The sequence below is a fragment of the Scatophagus argus genome, chromosome 23, assembly GCF_020382885.2.
Source record: "Scatophagus argus isolate fScaArg1 chromosome 23, fScaArg1.pri, whole genome shotgun sequence".
Taxonomy (NCBI): Eukaryota; Metazoa; Chordata; class Actinopteri; family Scatophagidae; genus Scatophagus; species Scatophagus argus.
In genome coordinates, this window is record NC_058515.1 from 420947 (window position 1) to 433160 (window position 12214).

Consider the following 12214-nt stretch of genomic DNA (forward strand, 5'->3'; position numbering starts at 1 on the left):
CAGCATTCAACACCGTCAGACCCTCCAAGTTAATCACCAAACTTGGAGACCTGGGTATCAACACCTCCCTCTGCTACTGGATCAGAGACTTCTTGACCAACAGACCGCAGTATGTTAGGTCAGGCAACATCTGTTCCTCCACCATCACACTCAACACAGGCGTACCACAGGGCTGTGTACTGACTCCACTTCCAGCCCTTGAAGACATCCAGAGGAAACGCTGTCTGCGTCGAGCTCGCAGCATCCTCAAGGACTCCTCCCACCCTGCTTGTGGTCTATTTGCACTCTTGCCGTCTGGCAGGCGCTTCAGGAGCCTCAAGGCCAGGACCAGCAGGCTGAGCAACAGCTTCTTCCCCAGGGCTGTCTCCTCACTGAATTCAGCCCCCCACTAACACCCCCACCCTACACCACACTCCACTACACCACCCTATCCTAACTGAGTACTACGTACTGAGTGTTGCACTAGTTCCTCTACCTCACTGTTAATATAGCTAGCCTACTGCCTATCGCTGTACACTCCATATTGTCCATTGCACTAGTGATTTATAGTTAATTTAACATCTGTAAATATCATTTGTAAATTGTGTTATAGTTTCCGCCTACACGGGATGCACATTTAAGCACATATCCATCTGTATAGTATGTTCATAGTACTAAGAATCTCTGTATATTATGACAACTACCTGTATATCATGTTTATAGTATATCTGTAGCATAGACACCTGTACACACCCTGTACATACTGTAAATTATTGTATATCTGGCACTTACTGCTTATTGCACTTCTGGTTAGATGCCAAACTGCGTTTCGTTGCATTGTACTTGTACACGTGTAATGACAATAAAGTTGAATCTAATGTAATCTAATCTTTATTTTAAAACCTGTTTTGCTTATTTAATTTATATTTGTGGACACACCCACAAGCCCAGAGTTGCATTTCTAAACCCCTCAGGAATAACTGTTACTCCTGGCGGCCCTTAACCCTCACCTACATGCTACAACACAGAGCTTTTACTTTACAGGAAATCATCTGGGGCATGTGACAACAACACACTGAGAGCTCTAAAAATACCACACTGTAGTTTACCAGTTTAACGTCTCCGCATGCGACAGAGGTTGCACCGTAGGCAACATTTCGGATGTGTCCCATCAGCTCCAGAAGCCACTCCATTCGTTTTAGAACACCTGTGACAAAGAACAACTCATCTCAGCATGTGGGCTGACTCATAAGAGGAGGAAAACATATAACTTGAAGAATAGTATTTTCTTGCACAGCATTTCCTACATGATCTGAAATGCAGAAAGAGAGGTTTGGCCTAACCTGTATTGGGGTTGGTGGACAGGCGACACTGGTAAAAGCTCTGCATGAGGAGCCAGCCAACTTTGTGGCTTGGCCAACCACGAAGCACACCAGCAATGACGTCATTGAGACCCAGGAGAGGAACTCTACCTTGGGAGGTCAAGTAAGCCAGGATGAAGCAGGTCTTCTCCATCTGAGTCTGAATAGTACAGAGAACAGAGCTTCATTTACTACTATTTTTACTTGCATTTACAAATACACAGATTGTCCAGTAGTAATTTCTCACTTATGGCTTTTGAAACCCACTATGTGTATAATTTGAAAATTTTAGACTTTGCTGCTATTAGTTGGCAGCTGATGCTGGATTGACCTGGACTGCTAGCAATACATTTGAATTGAATAAAAGATAAAATGTTAATCAGTGAGCTTTAGTGATGGGTTCTTCTTTTTTTTTTCAATCATTGAACAGCATTGGCTAGTTTCCTCCTGTTTCCATTCTTTGTGTTAAGCTAGGTTGATTGTGACTGACTCCAACTCTGTACTTAAGATATAGGCATGAGATATAGGCATGAGAGTGATATTCTACAAAATCTGTGAACACCTGATTTCCAGCACTGTGGGTTGCAGTTTTAGCTTGTAAGAGACCACAAAAAAATGCTGCAGAATGAACCACCAAGAAAGAAAAAATTACATTTGAGATAGACACTGGCAACATACATCATTGACTTTAGCAACTGTTAGTTCACAACAACTTTTTTGTACCTTTGTGTACTCATTGTTTCTTATTGTCACATCATACTGTACCTCTGTGACTTGAGCGATTCGATCAATCTCTGGATCAGACAGCTCTGACAGACATTTGGTGATTCCCACATATAAATCCACTTCATTATCCTAAAACAAAAGAATTTATAACCAGCAGAAAACTATTAGTGGAAATGGGATGATAACTTTAGGTGAATGACTTGGTACAATTATAGCTTATATAGTACTTTGTTTAAAACAAATCACGTTAAAATGTGTTAAAATGTTAGCTATTTGCATGGTAGTGAAACATGTAGTGAAAACTGTGATGTTAATTGTATTTTTGTTTTTTGTTTTTTTGTGAAACAGAAGTCATGACTATTTTGGCATGTATGATTCTAGTAAATAATATCCAGTGTGGAACATGCTGGTAGAGAGCTTCATGGTGCAGCATCAATGAAACCACATCTGAAGATCAGTATCAACAAAACTGATAAGCTTATGGTGGACTACTGCTGTGTGTCCTTTAGTAGGTAAGTTCATTGAGAGAAACAAAACGACAAAGTTAAATTCTTTGCATGTGTTCACATGTTCAGCCAATAAAGCTGATTCTGAGAGAACACCAGTTATTCTACAGTGTGGATGCGTCACACACAGGTTCAAACTAGCAGCACAGAAAATAGTGCTAAATGCTAAATAGTGAAAACAGCTTTAATTTCAGTTAAAAATCAGTTATCGACATTTTCAGTTGGGTTGTAGCATGTAAAAGCAATTGAAGCAGTTGTAAAAACAGCATCTGAAATGTTAGTTGACTAATAAAAATTATCATCTTTTCAAATTTGTACCTGGATTTGGTTGGGAAGGATGGCGAAGATCTTCTCAGTAGTGGAGCGCAGGATAGTCCAGCAGTTGTTAGGGGGATTTGGGAGGGCCATGGCCTGAGCGAGACCCTGCAGCAGGGAGTGGCACAGGGACAGACGATGGGGTCGAAGGTCCTCTTGAAACTGCTGCAGGCCCAGACTCTCCATGTAGACCTGGAGCTTGTCTTCAGCAACATGCTTCATCCACAAGCCCAAGCTTTCATACAGGTGAGCCCTAGTCTGGCACTAGAGGAAAAATATAATACGGGTAGGACTAGGTACTGAATCTCAACACTCTTTGGTGCTGACTTACTTGAAAACTGTCAAGTACCATAAGCATAAGCATCAAACATCGGGTCAGAGTCACAGTCTTGCTACTTTTTCTCAGATTAAAATGCTATTAATTTAAGACTGAATTTAATTTAGGCAAAGTTCTTGTATAGTTGATTGTGTTTTGACAAATTTGAGAAATCCAAAATTTTTTTAAAGAAAAAAAAAAGATGTATAAAGAAACATTTTATACTCTTACGCTGCCTTATTGAACTCACTCAAGTCCATAAATGAGAAAACATTAGACACTCAATTAGACTCTCAATATAATGTATTGTATTGTATTGTAACGAATTTTGTAAAGTCAGAATTTATCGGATTGGTTTAGATTTTGCAGGTGTATCTAATTAAGTGGACAGTGAGTTTTGAAAATTAAATAAATAATATACCTATTGATGTGTGTGACTATGTTGGGCCAGACAAAGCACAAACAAAAGCAAAAGTATTTTATGAAAAAAAAAAAATACATGTCATTATTCATGGTTGGAATACAACATTCATAATATTCCACGTGACATGATATCAACCGCCATGAAACATTATAGATGTGACTTAAAATGAAATATAAGTTCAAGTGTTTTGAAGATGCTATTGACTAGTTAGAAACTAGAGGTTGACTGATTGGGCTTATAACACATTATGACTGCCTATACTCACCTGTACACACCTCAGCAAATATATCAGCTAATAGTATCAGTTATGTGTGAGTAGGATTCAGCTGGCTAATAGAAGTGCAAACTGGGTACCTGATATACAAATACTCAAGAGGAACTTACACTGAGACTGTGTACTAAGGGTGGTGACAGCCAGGAGCCCAGAAAGAGAGAGGCACTCTGAGAAGACTGAGCTTGACACGCTGCCAGCACCACACACTGATGCTGTACATCCTCTCCTGTCAGAGGAAAAAGAAGCTGAGCACGATGCACTGATTTTACAAGCCCTTTGAGAAAAATGCGTTGTAACTCTTACCGAAGCTGAGCCTCATCAAAGGAGACAGGACAGCACTCCAGTTGATGGGTGGGTACTGGAAATTGGCTCCCACTGATGCCATGGGGGCCAGAGCAGTCTTGACCAAAGCTGGATGGGCAAACTCTGGACCTGCGTCCACGGGAAGAAACTGTATTAAGAGAAATTCTAACACAAGCCGAAAGATTTTTGAAAATGTATTTTACGTTCAAATTTGTGGTATACTGATGAAATGAAAATTCCTGTCCTGGGGACTTCAAGATTAAAAGGGATTTAAAGGTGAGAAAGAGAGGGGAAATAAATACAGAGTTCATTTAACTAAAAACCAGTTAACGAACCTTTCTTTCCTGCCTCTGTGAGGAAGTCAATAATGGACCTGATGACACTTTTCTCTGGGAGGTAACTGAAATCCTGAGGAACTTAGGGGATAACAGGAGAAGAGAAAGACGTAACACACATTTTGTGTAAAGACAGTACCTGTAGTAGGCTCCATTCCAGTCGATTTCGGTAAAGGAGCTGCTGCACCTACCTGCTGTGTGACTGTGACTGGTGGACATATGGGCCAAATGCAAATGACCCACCAAACAAGCACTGTTGGACTGCAAACCAATGGCTCCTGAGAATGTTATGATCTGCAAAAGGAAGCCATCATAACAATGACAAACATCCACAAAGAGCTAAGGTCAGCACAAACAAAAAAGTCTTAAATGTGCTGCACAAATAGTATGGCAATTACATTATGGAGTATAGATAAGCACATTCAGTGGAAGTAGAATATTTGGTGTGTGAGGGTAGGACAGGAAAGACTCATTCATTTGAGTCAGTGGAGTCTATTTTCTCTGAGGAATACATTTCACGCCAAACATGACATGAAGTTGTCCTGCCCTGAGGGGGGGGGTACTGGATGACAGTTCGTGGATTATATAAAGGGTTAATTCTCTGGGGAGGAGGACTGTTTGATGGAAACCTGCCATTTTGGCCTGATGGTGACATATTGACAGTTCAGTAATTACAGACACATCATTTTAAAACACTGGCACAGTCACGATGCATCAGAATAAGTTTAGGCAAAAACAGACAAGAGGTGTCTGATATTACTTGAGACATCTTGTAGTATGTGTTGGTGTGAAAATTATTGGCAAAGGAGAATTCGGTGTGTGCTACACAGCTGAGACAATTATTCAATTAATCAACTGGTTTTCGACTATTAAATTAAATCCCAACTATTTTGATATTTGAAAAATGTAAAATGTCTAAATTTTCTGATTCCGGCTTCTTAAATGTAAAGATTTTGTGGTTTCTGTTCCCCTCTATGGCATAAACTGAATATCTTTGGGTTGTGGACAAGACATCTGAAGGCATCATCTTGACGTTGGGAAATTCTGATGAACATTTTTCATAATTTTCTGACATTTTATAGATGAAACAACTAACTGTTAACAAAAAAATTGTAGCTCACAAACAAACAAATAGTCCTGGTACAACTAAGGGTATCACTTCTAAGTCTCTTTTATCCAAAGACGTGTCCCATGGATCAGGCTTCCACTTTCATTGCACAGTATATATCAACAGTCTAAAATGAAATGTTTTCAAAGCTAATTTCCACTTTACTGCCAAGGATAATGTCACACACTGCTCTGTGTCTACACCAAACTCGGCTCTTTGAATACTGCTCAACGTACCCTGTGGGATTTAAAGCTCGTTCTGAATGCTGACAAAACAAAACTCATGATGTTTTCAAATCAAAAATCTCATTTGCTGAACCTTCCATCTACACTGATTCTATCTTACTTAAACCTCACAGCGAGCAAATGCTGAAAAAACGGATGATGAAATTAGGTTGCTTTCGTTTTGAGGCCAACAGGAGACCTGCTATCACCTTTGTGTCTGCCTTGGACTGTGAAATGTTCTATACATGCATGCACATTCACTTGAAAGTTGGAGTTTTCAAGCAGCTGCTTGGAATCAGTTATGAAACAACCTGAATCTTCAGGAGCTGGTCTCACTGGATGCATTTTAAGCATTTCTAAATGATATGGAAGCAAGGACAGTAGGCTGTAGATGTTTTGAATGTTGATGAATGTTCTGGTGTTTTAAGATTCTGTAATTTGTTCTTTGTTCCCCCTCTAATTGTTAAATGTTTGAGTGATGTCTTGTGCTTCTGCCTGCTTTGGCCAGCACAACTGAATGAGACTTCACTCCGGACTAAAAATGAAAGTTAAATAACAGTATTTAGTAATAATAATGCTGAAAGGTCATTCAGAAAGAAATGAGTCTACATACCTGTGTGATGGCTCGAATAACCTCATTCAGCCTGTTCTGCTGCTGGGACGAAAGCTCCAAGTCACTTGTTAGCTGTAACACAGGACAATGAGTCCAATGAAATTTACAGTGACAGAAACAGTGATGTTCATGAACACAAACATGCTACTGAAGAAGTGCTCGGTATTGAAGGAGAATGGACTTGGAATAGGTAGCCGCTTCTGATAAAATGACACTTTTTAACTTAAGAACAGTGTTAAAACCAATGAACTCTGACTACTCATGAGGTAGTTTAGGTCTCTGTAATCCACTCATATGTCCAGGCTGTGTTTACACATTCATCTAGATTGTTTTTGTGTTACATGGTATTGATATCGACTGGAGAAATGTTGGCCTTCTCTTCAGTGTAATGGAACTGGATACAACTTATGTCGCTCCGAGGACCAAAAAATACATTTGAAAAACTCAGCAAGGCAAATGAATGAGTGCTTGAATACTGCTAGCATAACGTGAACAAGTTTGTGAGAAGGATCCCAGCTAAACGCATAGCAGAGGGTAAGTCATCACCAACTCAAAGCACAACTTCCAAGGCAAAGACAAGAAAATGTGGAGGGCGGAACTCGAAAATGGGGCCATGCAGAAAACATTTGGGAAGTAATGCGTCAACTCATTGTCATTCCTAATCAAAGCAACCAACAACGGCAACCAATTAGAATCACTGCTTGCCTCAATCGATGAAACAAACTTGACATGTAAAAACTGGAAACAGCTGATGAGTGGATTTCTCACCTGAATGAGGTAGCTCTCAGATCCGACTAAAGCCACCAGGCCGTTGAGGGCAGCCAGTCGCTGCATGGTGGGACAACCCTGAAACACAAAGACACAAACACTACTGAAAACAGGTCAGAGCTAAGGCTTGAGTCCAGCTATTGGTAGAGAGAGCACTCAGTCATTCACATCTGCCTCATGCTCCTCACTACCCTCATGATGTTGTTCTGAGACAATGCGCTCCACTCTTCCACAAGAGCTACACGCAGTTCTGCCAGGTCACGTGGGGGTGGGGTACAATCACCCAGTCTCTGCTTCAGCTGGTCCTAGACGTGCTCTATGGGGTTCAAGTCGGGGGACATTGCTGGCCATACCATATGAGGCACTTCGACTTCCTGAAGTCGAGCTGTGACAATTCTGGCACGATGTGGTGGAGCATTATCATCCATGAACAGAAAGTTGGGGGTGTGCAGGCGGAATTGGGAGATGATGATGGGTTTTGCGCTGACTGGTGATGCCTGCCTTTTGCACCTCCTTCACCAAAGTGAACCCTGGGGACCACGTTGACCTCGGCGTATCGCTCACCTCGCCTTCTCCAGCAACGCTGACGACCATCATTTCTGTGCAAGGTTATCCGACACTCATCAGTGAACAGGACGGTAGACCACTGCTGCATTGTCCAGGTAACATGGTCTTCTGTCCACTGCAAACGTTTACGGTGGTGTCTGGGTGTCAGTGGAGTCACCTGCAACGGTCGTCTGGCATTCAAGTCAAAGCGGTGGAGTCGGTTGCGAATGGTTTGTCTGGAAACCCTAGTACCCCTCACATCTCGTAAACGGGCCTGCAGCTGTGTGGCAGTTGCATAACGATGTCTGAGCACATAGGTCCTTAGGTACTGGTCATTGTTGCAGTCTGTCACTCGTAGGGCTCCACTCCTGGGTCTGTCACCAACTCTGCCAGTAGTTCTGTGTCTTGATGCAAATCTGCTGATGACACTTTGAGACACACCAAGTTCACGAGCAACATCTGACTGCCTGCCACCGACCCGAAGGCACGCTGTGGCCAGGTGGTGCTTCTCGTCCATTAAGTGACATCGTGTGTTCATGGCTGTTTGAATGATGAACTTGGAATGACTTACTGACAATACCAGCTTTTTATACCCACACAATGTTGAAATTGATGCCACATTGAAAAAGGTTGTCTTTTATTGGCCCTAATATGTAAGGCACACTGTACACAGTGAGACCATTATGTGGAAAACACAAAATGAGGTGTGTCTATCACCCCAGACTACCTGTCTCTCCCAAAAATCTCTGAAGTGAAACAAACACCGTATGTATGACATCCACTGAGTCTCTCACAATATCCCTAACTTATTGTGAGTAGTGTAATTCATTCCATCATAAATCGAGTGAGGCTGTATATGTAGATATAGTACCTCAGCCAGTAAGATCTTGACCCACGCAGCCAGCAGACGAGGATGGATGTCTTCTGCTTTACCATGACCGGACGTTGACAGGCCGTGGACCACCAGCCCTAAAGCCAGGGAGAAGCCTGGAGTCTGAACGGAAACAGTACAAAGGCATAAAAAGTGAACTAAGACTATAGAGAATACATGAAAATTATACTTAGTACAGTACTTCAGTGAATCTACCAACAAAATACTTCAAACCAACACACAACCACCTCCAGCAAAGGCTGGATTACCTTCACTGCTTTTTCGTATCAGCAGTTTGTTTCTTGATTAATTATCACAGTTTGACTTGAAAGTCTCTTGGCCCAGGAGTGAGTAATGTGACCAAGATAAGAACAAAAAATATTTCAACACAATTCAAACTCAACTCAATTCAATTTTGTTTATATAGCGCCAAATCACAACAAAAGTTGTTGTTGTTGAAAGACACTTTCCAATTAGAGCAGGTCTAGATCAAACTCTTTAATTTCATTTTTGGTACAGACAGACCCAACAAAACCCCCATGAGCAAACACTTGGTGACAGAGAGGTGAAGAGAAACTTTCTCAGAGCAGATCCCAGCTCTGAGTGGGCAGACAAAGTCTATTTTTATTTCCTGAGAGCTCAATGTGGTAACATCAGAATTATTATATATGCAGCAGCTGCTGCTAAGCCCCCTCAAACAGTCTCACTGACAAGAAACTACTGACATGCTGGCTCTCTTCAGTCAGGGTGCGCAGAGTGTTCATGACCATCTCGGCCTTGGGAGCATCTATAAGGCCTCCGCTGAAGGCCGAGACGCCCACACACGCCACAGAATACGCCAAGACCTGCACGGGTGGACCAGAAAAATCTGTTACATAACACACCACATAATAATATTGCAATCCCAGCATGGACATAGATCTCAGTCACACAGAATCATTTTTATCAGAGCTTTTGCCAGACTAACTTTCAGATGAGAATAATAAAAAGAAATTCTATTAATTATCTACTTGTCACAGGAGATTAGCAATTTGCAAAAGTAGAACATCCAGAATTTGTGGTCTTGTCAGTACACAGTTAGCATTACAGGAGAAATTTCTCTGCAGACCTTGAAAACCATATTTTTAGTAAAAGCAGTGCTGTGCAGTGTGGTTTATACCTCCTGAAGCATGCGACTCTGCCCACTGCTCTCCTGCAAGTTGGACAGCAGCTTGTCCAGTGTTTGTGTGACGTGGACATGTTGGTCTGTCTGTCCATTGCTGCAGAGAGCTGCAAGCACCAGAGCCAGACCCAGCACACAGCCAGTTCTGAGGGTGAGGACAGATAAGGAAGAGGAAATGAGACAGGAAACGCAGTATGACCTATCAAATGTGGAGGCCGAGGTCACATGACCAACAGGCTAATTGTATTGTAAGGCTGCATTATTTTTTTTGCTCACAAACCACCAGCTGGAAATCACAACTGGTTCATACTTCACAGTCTTCGCTGTCTAAGGACTGGGCACTGACCTGTATTCCAGACTGGGGTTGAAGCAGCAACTTTCTAAAGTGTCCAGAGAGCTGAGGAGGAGATCAACGTCCTTCTGAACTGAGACATCACTGGATAAGAGAGAAACACAGGTAGAAACCACACACACAGACAACCATCTCAACAACCAATGATGGGTCACAGCATGTGTTTGGGTCACTACTCCGGACATGTAGGGCCCACCTGAGGTGTTGGCGGTGCAGACTGGACAGCACCATGCCAAGGGCGAGGCCGGAGTGGAACTGGACGGCCTGGGAGTCGTCAGTGCTGGGCGAGCTTGGCAGGCCAGCCCGCAGTACGGACAGAACCTGGACAAGAGCGTCCCTCTGCCACACCACCAGCACTGGAACCAGCAGGGATAATGCCAGACTGGCACAGGAGCGAGCTATGGCACTTGCTGTGTTCTCACCTGAGTAGGAGCGCTGAGAGGGAAGGAGGGTGTCAGGTGTAACTGACTAGTTGCGTACCTTTTAGAGGAGCTAAGCAACACAGCAGCTGATAACACTTCTTCATTATTCCACATCATTAGTCAGTGAGGAGAAGGCACTGCTGTGTTGTGTTTACAGGTTCTAATGGCAATCTCAGTTAGGAAGCAGCTAAGGACCGAGGACACCTGCAGGAGTTTACAGCTCATTACATGTTATTTTCCCTGTGGCTGTCAGTTAGTGCCTCAAAAGGGTAATTAAGTAGCTGCAACTCAAAGTATGTACAGTTCTGATTTCATACAGTTGGATGTTGTGTAAAATGTAAATAAAAACTGTACACAATCATCTAAACAACAAACAGTGTTTTTACTGACAACATTTTTGCTAAGTGATCCTGAGCTCTCGTAGTAATATTGCTTATACAGTTGTGTGTTTGACAAAATGATGCACGGATGGAATGAAAACCAGTAATACACCAACTGAGTGGAAAACTCTTTCAATATGATTCAAGTGTAAGAATCTCATTATCCAGTCTTCACTCTGTGCAAAAATGTAGCAAGCTTAAGCTAATAGCCCCGCTCTGCTGCAGCTCAGCAGGTCGACAGTATCCACGGGAACACAAAGAGCGAATCTGTAGAAAAGACTGCAGCTTTGAAAGGCTGATGTTTGTGTGCTGATGTTTTCTTGTCACAAAGCAGTCATCATCTTAACAAGAATCCTGTGGTTTCTAAATGGGACGGGACACAAGCCAATGCAGCTTGTGTTGTTCATTGTAATTCTTAATTTTTATCCACATTTCTGGAATTCAAAACACTTTCACAACACCATTTCTGCATCTGAGAATCATGAGACATTGTGATCATTTCCTTCAGTTCCTGCAGCTTTTTCCTGCATGAACTTAAATTTGTAAAGTATTACAAAAATTCCCACCTTTGACTAGAATGCAGCTGAATCAATGAAATGAACAGCAACTGTGCATAGAATGAAAACCACATGATTGTAGGGACTGAACTGATGATTGTTTTCATTATTAAGTATGTGGCTTATGTTTTCAATTAATCAAACTATCTCTTTGGTCTGAAAGGTGTCAGGAAACAGGAATACAATCATGGTAATGTCCTCACATTGCTTGTTTTATTCAATCAGCAGTTGTGTGTTAGTGTCCAGAAGAGGTGGGGTAATATTCTGAGAAACAAAAGAAACATTTCTGGGATTTAAGTCATAAATTTGTACAAACACACCCTCTGTTCACCTCCTCACAGTTCACTTCACACACTGTGACCGCTTTTGTTTTCGCATCTCTTTTTACATCATGTGCACACAAAAGTGATCAGCCTGGAAGTGTTAAAAATGTCTGAATGAACGAATTGATTGCCTACTGTAACAGGGCAGACAGAGAGACAACAGCAAACAAAAACTCTGACGAAACTTACATGTAGGAACCATGGGAAAACTTGTCCTGCGGGCTTGTAGTTGCTGCCGCTGATGCTGAGCAGGGTGTTGAGAACCATGGCTAACCAACTGGCTGTGGGAACAAACTCTGGTCCAGCCTAAAGTGACAAATCAGTGAAGAATATTTAATGAGCTATCCCT

At 42.1% G+C, this 12214-nt stretch overlaps 1 protein-coding gene across 3 annotated transcripts in view; it reads right to left on the reverse strand.

Annotated features, from left to right (window-relative positions):
- The window catches only part of focad (focadhesin), a 52699-nt gene that overhangs the window by 5645 nt on the left and 34840 nt on the right, over positions 1 to 12214 (reverse strand). For all 3 annotated transcript variants that reach the window (XM_046379815.1, XM_046379814.1, XM_046379813.1), the window contains 16 exons: positions 12055 to 12171; positions 10380 to 10618; positions 10178 to 10267; positions 9829 to 9976; positions 9395 to 9514; positions 8670 to 8792; positions 7253 to 7330; positions 6485 to 6556; positions 4731 to 4833; positions 4540 to 4620; positions 4205 to 4333; positions 4012 to 4127; positions 2891 to 3151; positions 2106 to 2195; positions 1323 to 1500; positions 1089 to 1186 (listed from right to left, as the gene is read on the reverse strand). In XM_046379815.1, coding sequence (XP_046235771.1) covers positions 1089 to 1186; positions 1323 to 1500; positions 2106 to 2195; positions 2891 to 3151; positions 4012 to 4127; positions 4205 to 4333; positions 4540 to 4620; positions 4731 to 4833; positions 6485 to 6556; positions 7253 to 7330; positions 8670 to 8792; positions 9395 to 9514; positions 9829 to 9976; positions 10178 to 10267; positions 10380 to 10618; positions 12055 to 12171 — 2043 coding nt within the window. The remainder of the gene's footprint in view (positions 1 to 1088; positions 1187 to 1322; positions 1501 to 2105; positions 2196 to 2890; positions 3152 to 4011; positions 4128 to 4204; positions 4334 to 4539; positions 4621 to 4730; positions 4834 to 6484; positions 6557 to 7252; positions 7331 to 8669; positions 8793 to 9394; positions 9515 to 9828; positions 9977 to 10177; positions 10268 to 10379; positions 10619 to 12054; positions 12172 to 12214) is intronic.